General features: G+C 55.3%; 7 protein-coding genes across 7 annotated transcripts; 3 read left to right on the top strand and 4 right to left on the bottom strand.

Annotated features, from left to right (window-relative positions):
* Window positions 1–746: 746 nt before the first annotated feature.
* SPSK_04306 (uncharacterized protein) lies at window positions 747–2,081 on the top strand (the record flags this gene model as incomplete). The annotated part of the gene is made up of 1 exon (XM_016731116.1): window positions 747–2,081. One exon carries the CDS (start codon window positions 747–749, stop codon window positions 2,079–2,081), a length of 1,335 nt encoding a protein of 444 aa, XP_016585951.1.
* A 153-nt stretch (window positions 2,082–2,234) lies between these two features.
* SPSK_03982 (uncharacterized protein) lies at window positions 2,235–4,925 on the bottom strand (the record flags this gene model as incomplete). Its single annotated transcript, XM_016730797.1, has 1 exon — window positions 2,235–4,925. One exon carries the CDS (start codon window positions 4,923–4,925, stop codon window positions 2,235–2,237), a length of 2,691 nt encoding a protein of 896 aa, XP_016585950.1.
* A 404-nt stretch (window positions 4,926–5,329) lies between these two features.
* SPSK_04683 (uncharacterized protein) lies at window positions 5,330–5,677 on the top strand (the record flags this gene model as incomplete). The annotated part of the gene is made up of 1 exon (XM_016731483.1): window positions 5,330–5,677. One exon carries the CDS (start codon window positions 5,330–5,332, stop codon window positions 5,675–5,677), a length of 348 nt encoding a protein of 115 aa, XP_016585949.1.
* Window positions 5,678–6,325: 648 nt separating this feature from the next.
* Window positions 6,326–8,170, bottom strand: SPSK_04131 (uncharacterized protein; the record flags this gene model as incomplete). Its single annotated transcript, XM_016730942.1, has 1 exon — window positions 6,326–8,170. The coding sequence occupies one exon, from the start codon at window positions 8,168–8,170 to the stop codon at window positions 6,326–6,328; it is 1,845 nt and encodes a 614-aa protein (XP_016585948.1).
* An 865-nt stretch (window positions 8,171–9,035) lies between these two features.
* Window positions 9,036–12,620, bottom strand: SPSK_03906 (ubiquitin-protein ligase E3 C; the record flags this gene model as incomplete). The annotated part of the gene is made up of 2 exons (XM_016730721.1): window positions 9,036–12,048; window positions 12,127–12,620. The coding sequence occupies 2 exons, from the start codon at window positions 12,618–12,620 to the stop codon at window positions 9,036–9,038; spliced, it is 3,507 nt and encodes a 1,168-aa protein (XP_016585947.1).
* A 1,947-nt stretch (window positions 12,621–14,567) lies between these two features.
* On the top strand, window positions 14,568–16,838 carry SPSK_04034 (polyadenylate-binding protein; the record flags this gene model as incomplete). The annotated part of the gene is made up of 1 exon (XM_016730847.1): window positions 14,568–16,838. One exon carries the CDS (start codon window positions 14,568–14,570, stop codon window positions 16,836–16,838), a length of 2,271 nt encoding a protein of 756 aa, XP_016585946.1.
* A 1,685-nt stretch (window positions 16,839–18,523) lies between these two features.
* On the bottom strand, window positions 18,524–20,089 carry SPSK_04231 (fatty acid elongase (Gig30); the record flags this gene model as incomplete). Its single annotated transcript, XM_016731042.1, has 2 exons — window positions 18,524–19,219; window positions 19,307–20,089. 2 exons carry the CDS (start codon window positions 20,087–20,089, stop codon window positions 18,524–18,526), a joined length of 1,479 nt encoding a protein of 492 aa, XP_016585945.1.
* Window positions 20,090–23,834: the final 3,745 nt, after the last annotated feature.

Below are 23,834 nucleotides of genomic sequence, written 5' to 3'. Positions count from 1 at the left end.
GAAGTTCGTATCTTGCCCGAGGTTTCCCCTCTTTGCTTTCCTTTTCTTTCCTTGTTTTTCTGTCTTGTGGTTCCAGCGTCTCCGCTTGCTGACTCCAACTAAGTCGGTCCTAGATAACACGATACTTTGGTATAAGCCAAGGTACACAGTATTGGCCCCTCGCGGTGGGCAAAGTTGATTGTTACATGCAGCATCCGAAAAGGTGCTACAGGCGTGGAAGGGCTGGTGCCAGTTGGATCTTGACCACCAACAAAACGGCCCCATGTAACGTGTTCGACGTGATGTTAGACGGTGCTAGTATGGCCCTGTGGATCGTAGGTAAAGCGCTAATACGACGTATCTCGGGCCCCTAACCTGCGCTGTAGGAACGCCGGGAGCCGCTGGAAGCGACATCCGGAGGAGGAAAAGCCGTCTAAAAGCGCGGGGGAGACGCCCTGTAAGGTGGTGGGGAACTCAGGGGACTGCACTCTGCCAAATAGAAAAAGTGTATGTTGTAGTGGCTTTTGAAGAAACACCTCGTTTAATTGAACACGTGACAGCGTGTTGAGTGGTGTAACCCAAGATAGACTAGCGTCGCGATTTGTCGCGTCCATTGGCTGTCCGAGGATCGAGGAGGCGTCCTTTGCGACTTTCAAATTGATGACGACGACGGCATCCACCACCTGAAGTCGCTCTCTCCATTCCATCATCAATCACCCATCACTAATCCATCGCAACTGTTCATTTCATGTGTCCCATCCTACAAAATGCCACCCAAACGACAGGCACCTCCCACCCCTGAGCCGTCAGGTCGCCGACGGTCGACGCGCATCAGCCTCTCGGGCCAAAAGAGCCAGTACTTTGAAGGCGACGATTCGGATGTAGACATGGATGAGCGGCCAGGAAAGCGTGCCAAGACAACTGCTTCGTCGGGCAGACGACGAAATGGAGCGCGTCGACCGGTTGATGACAGCGGCGACAGCGATGCCGATTCATACAAAGAGGAAGAAGACGATAGTGAAGAAGAGGATGGCGACGACAACGATGGTGACGACGACGACGATGATGATGACAATGACGGTGGAGATCGAAAGAGAGCGAAGAAGGGCGGACCTGCCAGCAGGTACAAGCAAGGCGACGCCGACTCTGACTCCGACTCGGATGCCGCTCCCAAGGTCACCTTCGTCCCGCACAAGAAGCTACGCGACCTCGGCGGCGTTGATTACGTCGACGAACGCGTCCACTTTGTGACGATGGATTTCCTCAAGGACCTCAAGGCCAACAACCGCCGCGAGTGGCTCAAGGGCAACGACGCCGAGTTCCGCCGAGCGCAAAAGGACTGGCTGTCGTTTGTCGACACGCTCGGCCTCCGCCTCGCGTCCGACGCCGACGAGACCATCCCCGAACTGCCGGCCAAGGATGTCGTTTTCCGCATCTACCGGGACGTGCGGTTCAGCAAAGACCAGCGGCCCTACAAGCCGCACTTCTCGGCGGCGTGGTCGCGCACGGGGAAAAAGGGTCCGTATGCGTGCTACTATGTGCACTGCGAACCGGGTTCGTGCTTTGCTGGAGGCGGCCTGTGGCACCCGGACAACGACTCGCTGCGGCTGCTGCGGGCGAGCATTGACGAGCGGCCCCGTTGGTGGCGGCGGGTGCTTGTGGAGAATGACACGCTGCGGAAGACATGGCTCAGGGGCGGGGCGGGCGTGTCGACAGGCAAAGCCAACGAAAAAGCCATCAAGAGGGCATTTGCCAAGAGCAACGCGAACGGCGCTCTCAAGACGAAGCCGATGGGCTATAGTGCCGACCATCGGGACATTGAGCTCTTGAAACTGCGCAATTTCACAATGCACAAGAAGATTCCTGACAGCATGTTTACGGATCCCGATGGACAAGACCAGCTCATTGAGCTGCTGAGTGCTCTGACACCCTTTGTGACACTTCTGAACCGTATTGTCCGGCCAGACCCGGGCGAAGACTCTGACAGCGAAGAAGGCGAAGGAGACGAGGCCGAGGAGGACGACGAGGAAGAAGAGGAAGAGGGTGGCGAACAAGAGGAAGAGGACGAGGACGAGGACGAACTGGCTATACCGGACTTTTGAGGCTGCACTTGGTTATGTGTTTTTGCTCATTGTATAACATAATGTATGATTATTTGGAGCATTCAAAGAAGCAAAACTGAAAATAAATGGCAAAATATGCGATATATGGTATCATTGGCGACATCGTTTCACTCCCGTGTCTTTTCTTCACATTTACTCCCCTTCATAATAACTTGGCGGCAAGTCCTCGTCGTGCGTACCCCAGGCACTTTCCTCGGGCCCCACGACGTATTCGAGTACGCCGCCCGTCAAAAAGATGTCATGCGTAATCCAGTTACGCGTATACGGTTTGCCGTCGAGTGTCGCGCTTTGAATGTATTTGCTGGCGTACGTCGGGTCAAAGTTGAGCACGCGGAACACGGCGTCGCGGCCGTTCCGAGCGCGCAGGTGGACCTCGCGGAAGAAGGGCGGCGTCAAAAGGTACACGTTCTGGCCGGCCACGGGGAAGAAGCCCATGTACACAAACGCTGAAAAGGCGCCCATAGCGCAGTCGTCGTTGCCGGGGATGCCGTTGACGGTGGCATTGAAGAGAGAGGGGACGTAGCGGTGGGCCCAGTAGCTGCTGAGGGCGGGCCGGCCGGCGTAGTGGAACTGGAAGACGGGCAAGAATGTCTGCTCGTTGCCCATGTAGGCAATGCCGGACTCGTGGAAATAGTGCAGGCGGCGTGCGAATGTGGCGGGCCCGCCCATGAGGCGCACAAGCGTGCGCATGTCCTGCGGAGCGTAAAACGAGTACAGCCACGGGCTGCCCTCATAGGTCTCGTAGGCCGTATCGTAGTAACAGCTGTGCATGTCATAGACGGGGCTGCAGCGGCGCGTGTTGTGGTAGCGCCAGGTGCCGTTTAAGAGGCGTGGCTGCAGAAAGCCGACAAAGTCACTCTGCACGATCTCGTCCTGCGCGTCGCGGTATAGGTCGCGCTGCTCGGCGTTCCAAAGGTTGCGCCAGTTGGCGCCACGGCCATGGTACTTGTCGGCATCTACGGCCAAGCGGGATGGGTTGAAACTCAGATCAGCTGACGTTGCTTGGCCAAGTGTTTGTTGGCCCGTCGGCGTGATGGTACTCTTGACCCCGCCCAAGGCTTGAAGCCCCTTGGCCAGTTCGGAGATGACGAAATCGTCGTAGGCGTACTCGACCAGCCGCGAAATGCTACGGCTCATCGGCCCCGTGCCGTTGACGTCGTTGTCGTTCCAGGGAATGAAGCCCAGAGCGTGGTAGCTCTCGAGGCTGCCGCGGCCCTCGACGCCCCAGAAGCCCGGCTCGACCTCTGCATCCGACACCACCGCAGCATAGGCCGTTGCCCAGTCGATGCCCTCTGTCAGGTTCTTGACAAAGGCATCGGCCACGACAACGTCGGCATTGGACCCGCCTTGTGTGTAGCCCTTACAAAAGCTCATACGGCAGTCAGGTAGCTTGCCGTCATGCCGGAAAATGTCGAGCAGGGCCCGCACCATTTCCGTCTGAGCGGGTGGATCGATGATGGTGAGCAGCGGATGCTGGGCGCGGAACGAGTCCCAGATGCAGTAGAAAGAATCAAAGTAGGGCTCGTCCGAGTCCCATTTTTGGTTCTCACCCGTGTAGTTTTGCGGCGACAGAAGCGAGCGATAGAGACCGGACCAGAATGTGATTTGCATGGCCGAGGACACGCCGGTGGCGTCGACCCGGATGGGCGACAGCTTGTCGCGCCAGGCGTTTTGGGCAGCATGGACCGTGCCGTCAAAGTCCCAGTCCGGGATCTCGGCCTCGGCGTTGGCACAGGCCTGGTCCGTCGAAATAAACGACATGCCGACGCGGGCCGTGATGGTGTGGTCGGAACCGGCAGCTGGTGGCTCAAACTGGATCCAGGCACCGGCAGCGCCCCGGGGATCGCGGAAATAGCCCTCGCCCAAGTTGCCGATAAAGTTGACGGCGTCCGAGACACGTGTGCCGGCAAAGACGCCCGTCTTACGTATCGCAGCACCGCGGAAGTCAGCACAGAAAAAGGCCGAGTACTGGCCCATGCCAAAAGACGGCTGGTAGCGGCCGTCGCCGATGATGCGGCCGTCGGGGTAGACCTGGATGCCGCCGCCTGTACGCGAGTTGCCCAGGTCTGACAGGTCGATCAAGACCAGTGGACTATACGGCACGTAGGCATCGCCGCACCACAGCTGGAGGGGAGACGGAGGCGATGTGGCTGCGCTGGGGGTTCCGGGGCTTCTGGGTGCCTTGGCAGCCGCCACATCAGCTGCCACGGCATCTGGAAAGGAAAACCGATACAGCGCCGCATGCTGTGTGGCCGTCATCTCGGCACTGACCGAGTTGTTGAGGTCAATAGCAAAGTACCCAGGGCTGGCGCGGGCGGTGTTGTTGCGGCGGTGGACGGCGCGCCGAAATGCCGGGAACTCGCACTGACTGTAGTCGTTCTGTGGGCAGCCGGGGTGCACAAAGATGGGGAACTGGCCCATGGACGGACTGCCACCGGTGCCCGAGTCGTGCAGGTGCGAGAAGCCAGTAATCTTGCTGTAGTCGGACACGAAACCGGCGGCATTCTCGGCGGGACTGTTGGTGTCCGCGACAGCCTTGGCCATGCCATAGGGCAAAGTGGCGCCGGGGAAGACGTGGCCGCCATTGACGGTGCCGATGAGCGGGTTGATGTAGCGGATGACGTCAAAGGAAGACGATGAGCCCGGGAACGACGAGGAGAACGTCGACAGCGGCAGGTGGCTGGACGGCAAGAAGAGGACAAAGTAAAGGGCGTTGCCAAGCTCGTGTCGAGGCGTCGGAAGCAGCATCAGCACGCAAAAGGCAAAGAACACGAGCATGCCGAGCCGGCTGCGGCGGCGGCCAATGACCCGGATAAACGACATGCTGGCGATTGGCAGTCGGGCGATCTCGCTGGTGGGTGTCTAGTGCGCGGTGTCTTGCTCCCACGACACCGCCGTCGACATGCCCTCGATGGGGCGGGAGAGAGGTGGAAGGGAGCGACGAGAGCTGCTGGCTCACACGGGCATATCTTGGGGTAAGACAAGGGGGGCGGTCATACGACGTGGCCGGGAAGGAGTGAGCCGTGAGGAGTGGAGATCGCAGAGTGTGGGACAGAGACACACTCGAGGAAGGAGCGAAAGACGACAACGCAAATACGGGGCAAGAGGAAAAGCAAAAGAAAGAGCGAGGGAGGGCAAGAGGGAAGGGAAGGAAAGCGCGAGGGACACCGGCGATGGAAGAATAAAGGGAAGGAAGTAAAAATGCAATACTATGAATGAAATGAAAAATGAAATTCAACAGTGACAAGAACCACCGAAAGCTTGGCAATAAACGTGCGCAGGCGGTCTGGAAAGGACAGCTGTTTCTCGATTCCGGTCGGAAAGCCAAAGAACAAGGATGGAGGCGAGAGACCTGCACGGGAACAAATCGACAAGAATACAGAGAGACATTGAATCCGGTGTCTCCTTCGGAAATGCCACCTCTCGGCAAGCGGGAAGTGACGCCAGACGACCTGGAGCTCTTAAAAGACACAAAAGGCACCTTGCAACATACGTCGTACATGAATTGTGAAGCTTCCCCACAGTTCTTGGCCTTTTACGACGTCAGACCTCCTGGCTTATGGAGGACATCCTAGTGCAATCTGCAACGGGCTGTTCGACTGCCAAGACGCTCTCTGCCGAATGTCCGACAGTGTGACTCTGTCCGTGAGTTATTCTGCCTGGTCCTGTTTGACATATGTGTCGTGTTGTTGTTCAAGTATCGTGCCTGTTCTCTTTCTGTCGTCTCTTTCGCCCCATTTTCGTCGCCTACTAGCTTCACACACATTCCATTGTTTGGCTATATTGCTCCTTCCTTGTAGAGTTGTCCGCTCTTTCCACATCTAGCGTGGACCACCACTAGCGGTGCAGGGGTCACTACATGCTTAAATCAACCGTAAATCGACCGCTATTGGGGCGGAAAGACGGGAGCGATGCGGTAATACGCTGTGGTTGTCCAATAGTGATCACAGCAAAGTAAGGCCAATGGAGCACACATGCAATTTAAGCTGTCGACTCTCGGCTGAATTGGCTGCTGCCGTCCATCGTCACTGCCCCATAGCACACAATAGCTACCGTAATAACAGCACTGTAATTATTACCCCAGACTGATGAGGCTTTTCTCATAGTATAGTGATTAAATCCGTCATGACGCCAAACGCCTTTGCTTCTCAGCCATCCGTGCCCAAAAATCCCGGCCTCATGCTATGTGTCGTCGTCTTGAACCTTGAGCCCGCACCACTTCACTACTGAAAACTCGTTGCTAGCAGATGCGGCTTGCGGTCCCGCAGGTCGAGCAGCATCTGGCCAAACAGGCCGTTGGCCCAGGAGAACCATTGGCGCGTCCAGGCGCTCTCGTCGTGGCTGCTGACCGACTCGTGCATCAGGCCCAGGCCGTCGGTCGACGACACCAGCTGCCGCAGCGCCGCCGCGATTTCGTAGTCGTCGTCGGTCGTCATGATCTGCACCACCAAGCTCATGGGCCAGGCCATGCCCGTGCCCACATGGGGCCCGCCCGTGCCGTTGAGCACGGGGCCCGTCATATAGTAGGGGTTGGCGCGGCTCAGGACGAGGCGGCGCGTGTTGCGGTAGACGGGGTCGTGGCGGTCGACGTAGCCCAGGAGGGGGGCGCTAAGCAGGGACGGAATGTTGGCGTCGTCCATCAGGTTGTGCGAGCCAAACCCGTCGACTTCGTACGCGTAGACGTCGCCGTAGACCGGGTGGGCCACGCGGCCGTAGCGCTCAATGCCGACGCGAATGGTCGCGGCAAAATTTGTCATGCGCAGCGCGAGCTCGTGGAAGTAGCGCGAGCGGTGGCCCTGCCGGTAGTTGCTGTAGTCGTCGTCGGCAACGGCAGCAGCGTCCACCAGGGGGCTTTCCCGCAACGAATCCGTCTTGGCCGGCGCCCGGCCGCGGCCCAGCTGCGCCATGATGGGCGCACACGCCGCCAGATAGCGCGCCAGCATCATGTTGGCCGGCACAAACAGCTGGTGCGTGCAGGCGTCGTCCGACGGCCGGAACGCGCTGCGCACCATGCCCGTGCCGCCTTGCACCGGCGGACCGGCACCGCCGTTGGGCAGCGTCTCCGTGGCGACGCTTGTCGGCCGCTGGAACTGGTACGGCGAGACCTGCGGCCGCCCGTCGGGGCCGTACGTGCCTTTGGTCATTTCCTCGGCCGTCGCCATGGTGGCCTCCACGGCAAGCACCCACGTGCTGCGGAACTCGCTGTCGTCGCCGTCATTGCCGTCATCGCCGCCATCGCCGTCCTTACGGTACACCTTGCCGAAAAAGGCCCCGTCGTCGGTCGCCGCGTAGTAGTCGTACGACAGCTGCAAAAACGCCGCCAGCGAGTCGAGCTCGTACTTGCACTCAAACACCACGTCGTGCGCCACGGGCGGGTACACAATGTCGCCGCCGCCGAACCCGCCCGTCACGGTCAGGCCGCTCTCGACCGGCGGCCGGAAGGCGTTGCAGTGCGGCGAGTTCTGGATGTAGCGCGCCTGCAGGTTGATTGTGCCACGGAAGAGGGAGGCAAGCGTGGACAGTCCCTCGTCGTCCTTTGTGTCCTTCTTGCCCTTCTTGCCCTTTGGCCGCAGAAGCGACCTGTACGACTGCAGCTGGTTCGCACTGTCTCGCAGCCACATGGCGTTGATGTCGCCCGTCGTCACAAACGTCAGCTCCTCGTCCGTCGTGTCGGCTCCGACACCGTGCCATGCAATCGCCGTGTCGAGCGTGTTGGGAAAGCAGTTCTCAAACAGCCGAAACAGGTCGGGGTCGCGCACAAGCTTGCGCATTGCGTCAATCGTGTCCTCTACCTCCGGCACCTTGAATCGTCGGCACTCGGGCGGCGGCCGCTGGTACGGCAAGTTGAAGCGGCCGCCCGAAAAAGGCTGGTGGTCGCGGCTGGTGGCGTACGAAGTGTAGTCGGGACAGCCGACGGTATCGGCCCCGTCCCTTTTCGACTGTCTGCTGTTGCTGTCAAGGCTGTCATGGCTGTCATGGCTGTCGTCGCTGGAAGGTCGCGCAGAGACTGGCGCCACAGCCGCTGCGGCCGCTGCAGCCACGCCGACGACTCGTCCGAACCGAACCATGGTCACGATTGGCGAGATCCTCTGCGTCTCTTTTTGTCGTACGCCGTCGATCGCGGGCGGCTCTTTGGGGAGCCTGTCGAAATTGATCGTGTGTCGTCTCTCCTTTAGCCCCTTTCACGTGAAAACCATTGCGCAGACAGCGGCGAATGCAACACCAAAGGCAGTCCGATAGCGCGATTCAAGGAAGGTGCGTGGTTGTTATGAGGTCGTATCAAGACCAGTGGAAACGCCTCACGACTGCGAAATGCCGTGTACCGTCGGCGTCGTTCCCGGAGTGGAAAATGGAAAAGAACCCGGTCCGTCAGTTTTCGAATTTCGAACGTCTTTTAGCTGGTCGCCAATGCTACAAGTCGGAGTGCCCCATCCCGGTGCGCCGCCCCCAGACAACACTACCTGGGCCCACTAATAAGCACCCTGTAATTGCTTAAGGTAGCTGCTCTGCAGAGCTCTCATCGCGCCCGCCGGATAAAGTCTTGCTGGAAAGTGTCTTGGCTTATTAAAGTGCACTGCCAAGAGCCAATGTACTTTGTACCTGTCCGCCGTCCAGTATCTGTTTGCGTCCTGACGCGCATAGAACAACCCACGCACAAAAGCCCTTTTTTAATTTTTTATTTATCAACATGATATAGATTTAGATGCAGTCGCTATGTCGATGGCGGCAAACTCGCTCCAGACGTTTGCAGTAACAATTGACAAAGTGGCAAAATGGCAAACGACATAAGACACAAAGGCAAAAGGAAAAGAAAAGTAACGACAGATGTAAAAACAAGACGTGGACGATGCCAGAACATAAAAACATAACATTCGTCAAGCGACATAGTCATACTAAGATCAATCCCTTCCCAATAACAATCCAACGCTCACCTCAGCTCAGATCGAACCGCGCGTTCGACCGGATCGCATATAACAGCTTGTCCCGCAGCGTCTCCTCCGTCGAGTACCGCGGCAGCTTCAGCAGGTTAACGCACGTGCTTGTGCTCGGCAGCCGCGCCTCATCGTTGCCCCCGTCGCGAATGCTAAACTTGGGGCTGAGCTGCGAGAATCCTAACAAAGGCGCGCGCGGCGTCGATGTCACGTACTTGAGCAGCAACCGCCGGTCGTCATCCGGCAGCGACTGCACCACGTCCCAAAAGAGCTTGACCGTCGGGTGCTCCTCATGGTCGTCGCCGATGACATAGAGGCCGCCGTAGATCGTGTTGCGCCGCAGGTCATCCACGTCAATCTCGGACGAGTCGCCGCCCACGAGCCGCTGAAGCTCGTTCTGGTTGAACATGCGCAGCCAAACCGGGTCAATGATCGTGCCCAGGCCGCGCAGAAACGCCTTGGTCACCAGATACGGCTGGGCCATGAGTCGGTGCCGCGCCACGTAGGAAATATACAGCGGGCGGTTCTCGTTGGTCACACGCAGCTTGTCGCCGTTGGGCACGAGGTTACGCGTCTCCGTCTGCAGCCGCTCGTTGTTGCTGGAAATCTGGTCCTCGATCGTAAAGTCTAGGTCTAGGTCGGCCACGTCGCCGTCGTAGTTCTTCAGCTTCAGCATACCCTCGTACAGCTGTTCGTCCATCTCGCGCAGGTCGTTGATGTTGGCCCGGTACACCGAGTCCGTCGCTGACAGGGCCCACTTCGACAAGAAGAATCCCGCAAACACAAAGTCAATAAGGATGCCCTCGTACAAGCACTTGCCAATCATCCGCCCGATGAACTCGTAGGTGCGCATCAGGTTTGCAACCCTGTCGTCCCAACCTTCTGTCCCCTCCGTGAGGCCATGCTTCTGCAGCCTCATTTTCAGCTGGTCAAGCTTCGTCGGGTTGGGATAGATTGCGTTCTCCTTGTTCGCAGAGAAAATTTCGTCTTGTTGAGAAAGCACCTGCATAAGGGCACAAGTGAGAAATTCCTTCGTCACGCCACCACCATCAATGCCGGCCTCTTCGTTGCCGTACTCGTCAATAAACGTGATCTGGATAGGCTCTTTCAGACCTTCGCCAAGCTCCCAGAAATCTTGCAGGGCCGACTCGAAGATCGCATCTCGATGAATTCGTCCACTATGGCGCGCGACGATATCCCGTGCAGGGCTGTTCTCGCCCCAGCCACCGTGCTGGTTCATGATGTGCGCACGCCATGAATCGGGATCGGTGAATCCCTCCCGCCTCCGAAATTTGTCGAGCTGGACAAATTCCCGGAAGATCCGCACACGTGCCTCGAACGGAAGAATGTACGGCATGTTTCGCAGAATTTCAAGTTTCGGTCCGATCGTCGCCAGCTGCCGCTCGCGGGTCGACCTTTCGTGCTGGCGTCGCATTCTCTCCAGCATCGCGTATCGGGATGTCCGTGCAAATGTGCGGGACGTCGCCGTGTGGGTGTGCTCTTCCAAGTTGTCGTCTTCACTGTCGTCATCGTCCATGTCCACGTCCTCATTCCCGCTGCCATCACCGGCATGCTGTAGGTCGTGCTGTCGCTGCTCCTCGGTAACGACAGCAGGTACAAACTGTGCCATATCAAAATGCGAGGTCATGTGCCAGTGGCCAGGTGGGAGAAACTGGCGCCGAGAGTCGCGCTCGTACAGCATTTGGATCGCCGTCGTCACAATGGTCTTGAACATACGAAATTCCAGGCCCGGCACCACAAAGTAATTGCCGACCTCGTCAGAGCGCTTGGACTTGGTTGAATGAGACGGCTGGAAGACAGTCTCCGAAGAATCGCTTTGCAGCAGATCCGAGGCGTTGTAAAGAAGTGTGAAGGACAGATTCTTCAGGAACAAAGTCAGAGACTTAAGCGCATCCAGGGACAACGCCGAAGACCGGAGCCGCGAGCCAGGCTGCTTCTTAGTCTCTCTGAAAGGAGACGTCAGGTTGGAAAAACCAGAGAAGAAGTCGTCATCGTCTGTAAGTCTCAACACAAACGTGTAGAGCTCGAGGAACAAAAGCACAGTGCGCCATTCTCGATCCCATGTCGACTCGCTTTGCGATGTTGACGTGCTCATCGCGGCCGTGCGAGAGCGTTTCCGCTGCAATAAATAGTCCAAGGTTGATTTCGGAGACTTGAGCACTTGGCCAAAAAGCGAAGTGGCACTGGACGCCTCCCAAAAGAAGCGCACCGCCGGCACGGGCCCAGACTTTGTAGGAAGATCGGCCAAGAAGAACTGCATGCGAATGTCGTCTCCCTTGTCTGGAAAGCACCGAATGAGTACAATAGCATATCCGGCGAGTAGACTTGCATAGTCTTGCCCAGAAGAGCTCGCTTGGCTGGCCGTGAACCGTTCAAGGAGCTTTGTAATTTCCTCCTTATTGACCAGGGATCGGATCTGGGCTGCCAGATACTCTTCCTGGGATGTTTTATCTTCCGACATGCGGCCACTAGCGAACTGCAACCGCACGTCGCCATTCAGGAACGAAAGCTGTGTGTAGATGGCTCGGAGGTACAGAGACGAGCCCTGGCTCGCCCCGATCAGCCGCCTCTGAAAATCAACAACGTGGGCAAGAAGCCAAAGCAACTCGTCGGCGCGGCGGCTTGGTTTGTTTGTTGCGGTCTCATAAATATCAATCACAGCACGGGAGAGGACGTCAAGGCTGATGTGTTGAGAGAGGGAGGAGACAGTATTTTCCAACAGAACAATGGGCTGCGTGAGGAAAGACGCCGCGAACTCGACGTAGGCTCGTTGGGTAAATGTTTCCGGTGTTGAACCAGCAGGCAACAGAGGCACCAAAAGAGATTTTTGTAGATAGGACGCCGTGTTTTCGCCCAGGGCAGCCGCATCCATGCAATAGAACTTGGCGAGCATTTTGTAGTATGCTTTGAGGCTGTTGAGGAGAGCATGTGGCCGCAACTGAACGATGCGGATAAGAAGGTCGAAGAAGGACTGTGAGGATTCTTTTTGCGCTCTGTAATAAAGAGAATGAATATTTAGTAAATAGAACAAAGATCGTCCTGAGAGTGAATGGGGAACTGCCGCAACGTACTGGTCTTGGTCCAATGCCAACACGAGGATGTGCACTAGGTGCCAGAGCCTTGCCTGTGGCAGCTGCCCGTTTATGAGAGCTGCATAGTCTGTCTGTGCCAGATCATTGGCAAACAAGAAAAGCAGCTGCAAGTCGCCCTCCTCTCGAACGTTAAAGGATGAGAGCAGGAGTGGGAAGGCTCGCGGGATCCGCTCCTCGGACGTCACAGAGGTCGACGGGTCAAACAGCTCAGTTAGAGCTTGCCGCCGCCCCGCCTTCACCTGCCGTCTTGTCCGGTGGCCACGCCATGTTCGCTGGATCGATCGTGCGGCCTTGAGCTCCTCGCGTTCCTGTTGGCGTTGCCGGCGGCCGGCTTGGGCATCTGCGACGGTCTTGGAAGCGCCAGAGCCGGTCCCTGGAGATAGCGAGTGCGCTGTGAATGGGTTGGTGTGCCTCTGGCCGCTGAGGTTAACGTTTCGTAGGCGTCTAGAGTTTCCAGAAAATGTCGGGAACATGGCTTCTGCGGCCTGTTTTCTTGTGTGTTTTGACGATCAAGAAACACTGCAGCTCGTTTGCAGCCACCGTCAGGGCTGAAAGATGGTGCAAGCGCGGGGTCCTAGCTCGAGAACAATATGTCAGTTCGGATCGGAGCGAAGGGGAGTCCTAAGGCGTCCTCGAGCGCTGTCGAAGATGCAATGCTGTCCTACAGAGCAACGAGATTTGTAGGAGTCGGTTTGTGACTGCAATGTGAGAATGTCGAGGTTGAGACGACGATTACTGATTACTTGGGAAGGAGGACGGGTTGACGAAACGGGAAGCGACTGCCTGATGTTTTGTTAGGCAGATAAAGCCGCCCTGGCTCATGGTACTTTACAGGCCAGGCAGGTTGGTCCTAACTGCGGGAAGCTGCGGCTGGCACCCACTTGTCCCTGATAGGTAAGAATTGCCTGTCGCGTTCTAGAAAGTTCACCACCCTCAAAGTGAGAGGTTCAGCGTTAGTCAGGAGGCGCTAAGCTGATGTGTCGCCCAGGCCTCGCCAGCGCTTTCTAGTGAACGTCACCGGGAAGAGGGAATAGGGAATTGGCAACTTCCCTCTGTGCGGCCAGCCATGTTGCCTCTACGAGGCGAAGCAAGAGAAGGGCGGCGAATGTTCTTGCCTCGCTAATTTGAAAGAGCTTTTCCTACGACGGTGGTTGCACGGAGTGTAGTTTCCTTGTAATACATCGGCGGGATCCCACGTCGTCGTACCTTCCACATGGCATGTGTGCGATGTGCAATGTCCCTTCTCGTCGGAAGCGATGAGCTTTTCTGCAGCAGGAACGAAGGAGACGGACGGCCGTAAGGAAGGAGAGACTGCTGGCTCGTAAAACAAAAAAAACCGTTGAAATAAGTGACACGGTGGGGGCACAATGCCGGCCAGTCCGTGCCTTCTTTATCAAAACGGACAGCACGAAAGCCCAGCACTGCTAATTTAACCCGGCTGCAAGAGCGATGAACCCAACCGTGGGAGCTGTTTCCCGAGACCCTCTTTGTCATAAATAGAAAAGTAACATAAATAAGAAACATTTACGGTTGCGCCTTCCCGCCTCCCTTTTTGATGGTTCTGAAAGGAAAGAACGACGGCGATTATCAGTCACGTGGCGATATCTGTGCTATGATATCGCTGACAATGTGAGGTGAGGTGGTGACTTGCCACACCGCCTAGGAGTTCTTTCCCAACCAACCCTCATTTCGTAGCTCCACAACAAGAATTACATAAGCTTACACAAGCCAATTTCTGCGCTGAGATGAATGGACAGGGCAGAAAAAAATTAAGTGAAAAAAAAATTGAGATACCTAAAACTAAAAGCGCGACGATGAAATTCTCTCCCCTCTCTCCTCTTCCTTTCTCCCTCGTCAACCACCTTTCAAAAACCCAAACGCCCACAATCAAAAGAGAACACGATTTGACAGTACTTCACCGTACTTGATTTCTGTTCTCAACACTGCATTTCACTGCTCAAATCACAAAAAAAATTGAAAATCGTTCAAAAATCCAAAATCCAAACCAACTTCCGTCCAGTTAATTTCCACGGAAACCAAAAAAAAGTCACGATATTCCATCTCGCCAGCCGAACGGAATTGTCAAACTCAAGTCTCTCAAGACCAGAAACCAGTCCTTGTGCCACATTTCGACTCTCTTAACAGGTACGCGGCACTGCTCCCCTCCAACAGTCTTTGTCTGGGTGCCGTTTTTGGCTCTTTGTTCGCTGCGCAGGCACTTGTCCGTTCCCGTCGTCTGCCTTTTCAGCGATCCTTTTCCCTGCTCTTGCTTCGCATTGTGGCATCTCCCAGTTTCCTGCAACTTTGTGGAAGCATCCTAGAATCCTCGAGTACATTTGTCTTCATATTAGACACCATTGTTAACATCATATCTTTGCACGTACGCAGACTCTCCTTTTGCACTCAACCAAACCGTCAAAATGGCTGCTCCCTCTGCTTCGGTCGACCAGCTCGCCAACGAGCTCAACAACACCTCCCTCAACGGCGGCGACAAGGCTGCCCCCGCTATCAACACCAGTGTCGGTGAAGCCACCGACCTCGATGCTGCCGGCCCTACCCCCAGCTCGGCGGCCGCTCATCAGCAGGCCTCTGCTTCACTGTATGTTGGCGAGCTCGATGAGTCCGTCACCGAGGCCATGCTCTTCGAGCTGTTCTCGCAGATCGGCCCCGTTGCCTCGATCCGCGTTTGCCGTGATGCCGTGACCCGCCGCTCGCTGGGCTACGCCTACGTCAACTACAACAGCACTCCCGATGGCGAGAAGGCCCTCGAGGAGCTGAACTACACCCTCATCAAGAACCGCCCTTGCCGCATCATGTGGTCGCAGCGCGACCCTGCTCTTCGCAAGACCGGCCAGGGCAACATCTTCATCAAGAACCTCGATGCTGCCATCGACAACAAGGCCCTGCACGACACGTTTGCCGCTTTCGGCAACATCCTGAGCTGCAAGGTTGCCCAGGACGAGCACGGTGCCTCCAAGGGCTACGGTTTCGTGCACTACGAGACCGATGAGGCCGCGCAGCAGGCCATCAAGAACGTGAACGGCATGCTTCTGAACGAGAAGAAGGTGTACGTCGGTCATCACATCCCCAAGAAGGACCGCCAGAGCAAGTTCGAGGAGATGAAGGCCAACTACACCAACATCTACATCAAGAACCTGAACCCTGACGTCACCGATGAGGAGTTCCGCGAGCTGTTCGAGAAGTTCGGCACGGTCACCTCGTCGACCATTGCCCGTGACCAGGAGACTGGCAAGAGCCGTGGTTTCGGCTTCATCAACTTCACTGCCCACGAGGCTGCGGCCGCTGCGGTGGCTGAGCTGAACGAGCATGAATTCCACGGTCAGGAGCTGTACGTTGGCCGTGCTCAGAAGAAACACGAGCGTGAGGAAGAACTCCGCAAGTCTTATGAGGCCGCTCGCCAGGAGAAGGCCAGCAAGTACGTCGGCGTCAACCTGTACATCAAGAACCTTGATGACGAGGTCGATGACGAGAAGCTCCGTGAGCTGTTCGCTCCTTACGGCCCCATCACCTCTGCCAAGGTCATGCGCGAGACGCTGGCCGAGGGCGAGGAGGAGGCCGCCAAGGAGACCAAGGACGAGAAGGAGGAGGAGGAGACCGCCGAGGACAAGACAGAGGCTGCCGAGGGCGATGCAGCCACTGAGGACAAGGCCACCAAGGGCCCCAAGCTCGGCAAGAGCAAGGGCTTCGGCTTCGTTTGCTTCAGCAACCCCGACGATGCCACCAAGGCCGTCACGGAGATGAACCAGCGCATGGTGAACGGCAAGCCGCTGTACGTTGCTATTGCGCAGAAGAAGGAGGTTCGCAAGAGCCAGCTGGAAGCCAGCATCCAGGCCCGCAACACCCTGCGTATGCAGCAGGCTGCTGCCGTGGCCGGTATGCCCCAGTCTTACATGCAGCCCCAGGTCTTCTACCAGCCCAACCAGCAGCAGGGCTTCTTGCCCCAGACTGGTGGCCGTGGCATGGGCTTCCCCCAGGGTGGCATGGGTATTCCCGGCGGCCGCCCTGGCCAGTTCGGCCCCGGTGGCTTCCCCCAAGGCGGCCGTGGCGGTATCCCTCCCCAGCAGCTGCCCCCTAACATGTACCTGCCGGGCCAGTTCCCCCCTGGCGTTCCGTTCAACAACGGTCCCAACAACGCCCAGTACTTGGCTGCCATGCAGCAGGTGCAGCAGACTGTTGGCCGCGGTGGTGCTCCGGCTGGCGGCCGTGGCCCCATCCCGGGCATTCACAGTAACAATCTCGGCGGCCCCGGCATGCCTGGCTTCCCTCCCTCGACCCGTCAGAACGGCGGTCGTGGCCGTGGCGGCTTTAACGGCCCCCAGGGTGGCCGCGGCGGCCAAAACGTGGCGGCTCCCAGCGCTGCCGGCCCGGAACTGAGCCAGGCTGCTCTGCTCCAGGCACAGCTGAACAACGTCGGCAACAACCCGCAGCAGCAGAAGCAGATTCTGGGTGAGGTCATTTTCCCCAAGATCCAGGCCCTGCAGCCCGAGCTTGCTGGCAAGATCACTGGTATGCTTCTGGAGATGGAGAACCAGGAGCTGGTGCACTTGGTTGACGACGAGGCTGCTCTGAAGTCCAAGGTCGAGGAGGCTCTTGGCGTCTACCAGGAGTACGTCAAGAACCAGTCTCCCGCCGAGGAGGGCGAGAAGGCCAAGGCCGAGGAGAAGAACTAAGCGGGTTGTTCTTGCCACACACCAACTCCCTCTCATTTGATTTGAGGTCGGGTTTGGCTGGTGAATATGGAGAGGTGACAGCCAAGCTCTAGGTGCGGTCACCTGCGGTCACCGGTTTTCTCACTTCTCCTTTTGATGATACCAAACATTTCCTTCGTTTTATCTTTTTGTCTTTCCAAACTCGTTCTGGTCGGCTTCATGTTATGAATCTTTTTCTTCCAATTTTCATCGTCTTTTCGTCGCTGCTTCCTCGTCATGATGCAATGTTACCTGCTCGCCTGTTTCCTCTTCGCTTTCTCCACTCCTGCTTTCACTCTCTTGTTTCCACGTCAGCCGACTGCAGGCTGGAACTGTCGGTGTTGACAAAACGCATTGAAGATCACAACCGTGAAGGCGCTAGTGACGTCTTGCTTTGTATGGCTTGACTCAACCTGTTTTGTTTCTGTTATGCGAGAGGTTGCGGAGCAAATACGGAGGCTAGGGGGTGGGTGAAGAGAACAAGCACGAGAAACGAAGACGACGTGGCTTCGCAATTCCTCTTGCAGCAAACCAGCATTACCCCAGTGACAGCGCCAACCCCTCCCGCTGTCTCGCTTTATCCCCCTATGCCTATTTATCCCGTCCACGGCTGCCTGTCTCCTGCTGGATTGCTCGACAAAAAATACGAGGGCCCATCGGACGTGCCTCTCGCCTTTTTACTCATAGCACCATTTTTCTTATCTACCTCTGGCGGCGTTCTCAAGGGCAATGGCTATCTGTCTATCTGTTGTTTTTATCTCTCGTGTATTTGTTTTCTTGTCTTTTCTTCTCGCGGATTTCTCTTAATGAAGGGTTCAAGTATACTGTCCTTTTATCTGATTTTTGTTTTCTTATTTCCCCTGCTTTTATTCGGTCTCCTTGTCTTTGATGCTTTCAAAATGTCCTTAATGTGATTTCGGCTTTTTTGTCCGGCGTCTTGTTCTGTGTTCTTGTTAGGCGGAAAGGATTCAGGGATGGCGAAGAAAAAGGAGAACGGAGTACAACGGACAATATGGGCTGAATGAGCCACAAAAAGGTGTGACAGAACTGGTCATGGAATGACACAAATTTGCCTCAACAGGGTTTGATGGATCAAGTCTTATTGCAGTCTATCTGATCCTCGGGAAGTATCCTCAAATATGAAAACAAAGTTTCAATTAGCTTCTGATCCATTTCTCGTGAACACATCTTCGGGGTATATAAATGTACCACTGTATGCCGTAATGACACAGTATACCAAAAACGGATGAGCATATCCAATAATACAGTCTTTGTGAGCATCACAATTTACTGCCTCGCACTTCGTGTGTAGCTAGAATCATTTCTTAGCAGAGAATGAAGTATAAAAATTCTAATTTAGTGACTAATTTTGTAGGCATGGCCTTTAACGCAATGTTTCCATAGAGGCCCCAAAATACAAAAGACGCCCTTCCAAACTCCGGTTTGACTATGAAATATTCCTTTCGTGAAAGCAAAACACAACACTCTCAACTTCTGTTCTTTTATCTGTCCAACACCTCCCCGGTTCCCGTCGCAAGATCAGTACAGGTGTTCACCTTCTGGCCAATTCATAAGATGTCCGTCAGGCTACTTAAAGACATAATATGAGGAGAGACGAACAACGGCTTCATGATCATATCAACGCAGCTGGTCGACTGTGGCTGCCTTTACTTGCTGTGCTTGGTCTTCGACTTGTGGGAATTGCTCTGTGCCGGTGCGACAGGGCTGTCGTGGGAGTCGTCTGTGTCAATGGCCTCGGCAGAGACTCCGTAGACCTCCTTCTCGAGGCCAATAGCCGCGTCCCAGCCAGCCTTCTCCGCAAGGTTGCCGACGTTGCTCAGGCGACGGCGAACCTCTTCCTCGGTCGTAGCAATAGAGGCGACAAGGCTGGCAGGCGCATTGGGAGACGCAGCAGGCGACTTGCGTGTCTTAGACTCAATGGTGCCATCAACTCCTTCCTTGCCTTTGCCAACTGCGGAGCGAGTGCTCTCCGCACTGCTGCGAGCGAGGTAAGACGTGACAAAGAACTTCACAAAGAGATACGTCAGGGGTGCGAGGTACAGAACATTAAGCCAGATCGCAAATGTCTCACTAGACGTCGCAATGCATGATATGGCCTTGAGAGGAGTCGGAGCAGCGCGACCGGCCAGGGGAGAGGTGGAGTTGGCCGCACTGTTGGGGCTAGCCACGATGTCACTGTCATGGCCGGGCGCCTGGGTGGCGGGAACAGTGTATCCGATGAAAGAGTGAGACATGGCGACTGAGGCACCGACAAGGAATTGGGTAATTTGAGCCGAAGTCAGCGACCGCTTCACCTTGGTGGGAACACGGACAGAGAAGGCCGTGAACGTGAAGTAGCTGTACTATGAGGCTGTTAGTCTTTGAAAGTAAAAAGGATACAGAGAGGGAGGGAGAGAGAAAGCATGAATAGAGATCAAAGGCATACGTACCATCAGAGTGTGGATGAAAGAATTCATAAACACAAACATCCAGATAGGAGCGCTCATGTAACGCATCCCAGCCCACATGCACATCATGGCGCCGGCGTGGTGGTAGGTCTGAAGAGTCGAGCTGTATTTACCCTTGGCAAGAATGATAAAAGTGTCGAGAACCTCGTAAAACTTGCTGAGGTAGAACAGCCAGCCATAGAAAGCGAGACCCTCGTTCCACATCCGGCCGGGCTGGTTGCGGTCAGGAGTGAGAGCAAACTCGGGCGAAACGGGGCTCGACTGGGTCAGCCAGATGCCAGAAGCTTCGTGGTAGACAAGTCCGTTACCCAGGCCAGGAGCACCGCTCATCCGGCAGATGCTGTCGACGGTGGCAGCCCAGCCGCTAGTGCTCGGGTCGCCGGTGTTGGCAAAGGGGTTGGCGAGGGTACGGCGGAGCATGTTGACCATGCCGATCCAAGTCCATGCAGAGTAGACGGCAAGGAATATATTGTGAGCAACAACAAAAGCAAAGAAGGCCTTGGTCTGGCTAATGGCCCAGGGGCGGCGGTTGGTGGACTTGTTGTACTTGTTGAGCAGCTTGGCCGTGACAGCGTAGACGGCCGCGATGGTGAGAGGCACGCGAATGTCAAGGGCCGCCGCATAGAGGCTATCCGAGATCTGGAATGGGGGGTTGTAGGCCAGTGAGCCCGGCTGTGGCAGTGGAAGAAAAGCCGGCTCGGAGCTGGGAGGAAGACGGAAGTATGAGAGCTTAGGGAGCTTCGCGATGATCTGTGAAGCAGCCATGTCGACGGTTTGCAACTGAGCACACAAGAAAATATTCAAGACGAAATAAGCGGAAAGGAGGACGTCTGTGCGTCAGAGTATTTGAAAAGCGAGGCTAAAGGAAGAAAGACACAGGAAGGCCAATGTAGGGCGGTGGTATTGAAACGAAAAAGGGTAAAATGAAGCAGGAAGAGCGACGAGGACTGGGAAATGCCAGCGTGCCAGACAAAGGTTGAAAAAAGGCGCACGACGTGCGATGTGGTCGTGCTCGCGAGAAAAAAGGAGGAGAAGAAGTAGAAGAGGAGACTTGGGGGAGCGAGCTGGATATGCTAAGTGAAACAACTGCTAAGCAGATATCGTCGACAACAAGGTAGGAAGGACAACAATGGGTGAAACCAAAACAACATTCAAATAAGAAAGAACGAAGGATGGGGAAGCAGCGAGCGGCATGTGCTATTTACAAAGAGAACGGGAAGAGCAAGAGCCAAGGACCAAAGTCATAAAAAGCTCTTAGGAAAGCACGACCGTCTGGCAATTGAACCAACCGTAATGAACTGTGACCGACCGCCGGAAAATACAGATACCTGTCCAAGGGACGCAGTGGAGTTGTTGTTTCTTGCCCCAGCGCCGATGGTGTTCTGGCGGCTAGATGAGGCGAATTCTCAAGTGCCAAGTCGATAACGTTTACGTCGTTCTTACGTTTTCTCTCTGCAACTCGCCTGCAAGTAGAATGGGGCTGAGAAAATCAGTGCCAGAACTAGGAGGTTGAAGCTGCTTTTTGTTGGGTGCTCGGTCTTGTTTGTCTCAAGCAATGGAGCAAGGCGAGTTTTAAGATACATGTGACAGAAGGTGCGACTTTCTGCTCAGTAAAACTGGGGAAGCAACGGCCAGCCATGGTTGCCGTACCAGGGTTCGACGAAGCAACTGGCAATTCTTCAGTCGCTCCTACCCTGCCTGCTTCTACGAGATCCTGGAAACATTCCAGAGCCTGGAAGAGTTGGACCTGCGAGGTAATCGCGACCCAACACGACTTGGTTCCCGTTAACATTATCCCGGTCTGTCCATGTTTTGGGACAGAAATTACTGATACAAACACGATCTTTGGCTGTCTGTTGACGCAGAAGCCTCGATAAATTGCGTCGTGAAAAAAAGAAGAAAAAAGAATTACGGCAGAGCATCAGATTGGTGACGGGAAACGGGCTTCCGTAATCGCCATGTTTCATCGGCAGTTCAGGTGCCAGTACAGAGTACCATTCCTCCGCATCTCTCTCCTCAGTTCCCCTGCTGCATCCAAAACAAGTTGTTGTCGAAGGCATGGGAGTCCCTACTACTTTCTTGAGCTTCTGAAGCATATTCAGTAGTCAGCAAAGAAGCAATCGATGTTTGGTTTGCTCTCACATGATAAACAAGCTGTTGTTGCTCATTTCTAGGCCAAATGGTGCATTTCTTTATCAGCCTTCCCATGCCGTCCCCAGTGTTGCCTTCCATATTTGGAACTTTGAGGTGAAAAAAAAAAGTTGATAAAAAAAACTGTTGGGAAAGTGCGAATTGGCCAATAGGAAACTGCGACTTACAGCCAGGGCCCCGTCGAGTTACCACACACTCTGTCCGGCCCCGCGCTTTCCGTCTTCCTTGTGTTTCCCACTGTCGCTGGTCGCTCTTTCCTCCAGTTGCTGACATGCTGGCTGCTGTTGCCCAAAAGAGCCTAAACCACAACTCTCGCCTTGGTTCACCTTGCGGAACGCTCCTTCATTATCTGTATCTTACCTGCAATCGCCAGTGCTTGGTCGTTTCTGTTTTTGGATTTTGTGCTTAGGATTTCCATTCCTCTATAATTTTTCTGGAGGCACAGAAGGCACGACCAAGTCTCAAACGTTTTATCACTGGAAAGTGCCACTGCACAGCTGCAAGCCTGCTTTGCCGTAGAAACGTCCCTTGCGTTCTTCCCACCGCCGTGTGAAAAAGGAGAAGGCAAGAGTCAAACATGCCCCGCACCATCCCCAACAAAACCAGAGATACGCCGCTGCGCAGGAAGGCCCAATCGACAACATAGCACTTGCGTCTGGGCGCAGAAAGCGCAAGTTTTTATCCACTGTGGTGGTCCCGGGATGAATGCCAAAATAGGGCAGGGGCAACCGTCAAGCCCATTTTCACGTGCATTTTTTCCGTTTTTGACACCCCTTCCCACCCCTTTCCTCTTTTGTCGTAACCATCTGCATGGGCTGATGGGGCAGGAGACATATTAGCGCAGGGGGCTTCTGTAGTGTCCGCCGCAGCTTCCTTCTGGAAAACTACCGAGGTGGTCAACAAAAATCTCAACTGTGGAGACATTTCTGCCTGCTCTCAGCTTCACTTTCTCCGTTTCCGTCCTGATACACCTCAACAAAGATTTCTCTCTAGATCGTCTTTGCCCCCTACTCACGCGATGCTTGCCATCCACCGTCCGCCTCTCGGGTCTCAAACAATGCCTACTCCGTGCAGGGCGGATTACGACATGTCTTCCGTACCCCGTTTTCTTTGTCCCGTGTTTGCATCCTCATTCATCTATGGAATATCACCCACCACCCGGATCTCTGGGCCGTTCCCCGCATTCAGCTGCTCCGATGCCCTTCGGCTAGCCTGTCCCGGGTCGTCCGGTATAATATATCTTGGTTTTCAAGATCTCCAGACTGAGTGCATGTCGTGATGACTGCTTTTTTATTTTGTATTTGCATACCATTACAAGAGGCCAGCTGGAACGACGTACGGAGTAATTACGTCGTATCCAAGAAGACTTTCTTGGCTGGCAAAATGTTCCGGCGGCAACGGTAACCATCAGCGCGCCCATTGAGGAATGGCGTGTCGACATTAGAAGAGCTCACCGGTTGTCCAAATCAGCTGTCCGATCATATGCTTTGTATTAACACAGTGTCGACACAGTGAGAGCCCAGCACCTCCGCATTCTGGGGTATCTCCCCCAGACTTTCCTGTCAATCATGCCCAATTCATCATTTCAGTCGAGACAACTCGGACTCTGTCGTACCACCTGTCGACGGCGGGGAACTTCAAGTGGAATGAATAACGTGCGAAGAAACCCACCGTTGCATCGACCTCCAAGGAGGCTCCCAGAGGGCGGCGCCAGAATGAGACACCCTTTAACTTGCATCTCACGCCAGAATAGCCACCGACAGGACGCAGGGCATCGTCTTACCACTACACGACTTGTAGTAAACTGCGATTCACATTGCATCGTACAGCATACGCTCGACACATACCGTACCAAGCGCATCAAATGCGGCCCCGACGTCTGTGCCAGTTTGTGTCACCGACGTGATGCATGTTGTCCCTTGAAAATGACGATCGCCCTAGCGCCCAATTTCCCCATACAAAAATGCCGTGAGGCAGTAATTGGTGTCAGAAGCTGGAGCTTAGCTTTCCAGGCGCCATGCCAGTGCCGAGGCCACTGGGTACAGCGGCGTCTTTAAGCTGGCAGCAAATGCGGGGAAGCACGAAATCACAAGTAACGCTTAACTCCTTAATACGATTGTCGCGAGTTGAAGAGAGGCTGGAGGTCCTGTTGTCTCGTCTCTCGTCGTGTCGTTCCTCTTCTTATTTTCTTCATCGCCCCTGACCCTTACTCGTTTCTCTTTTCTCTGTTTCTGTGTTCGACCTCGATTCTCCAAGATCCGTTCTCCAACTCGTGAGACTCGGCCCGTTTTTACCCCATAGCGTCCCTCACTCGCATCGACAAGCGCATCCACCAACTACGACGTAACGGAACGATACC

Source organism: Sporothrix schenckii, assembly GCF_000961545.1.
Source record: "Sporothrix schenckii 1099-18 chromosome Unknown Cont47, whole genome shotgun sequence".
NCBI lineage: Eukaryota > Fungi > Ascomycota > Sordariomycetes > Ophiostomatales > Ophiostomataceae > Sporothrix > Sporothrix schenckii.
The sequence above is the reverse complement of the archived record's forward strand: the minus strand, read 5'-3'. Positions and strand labels throughout refer to the sequence as shown.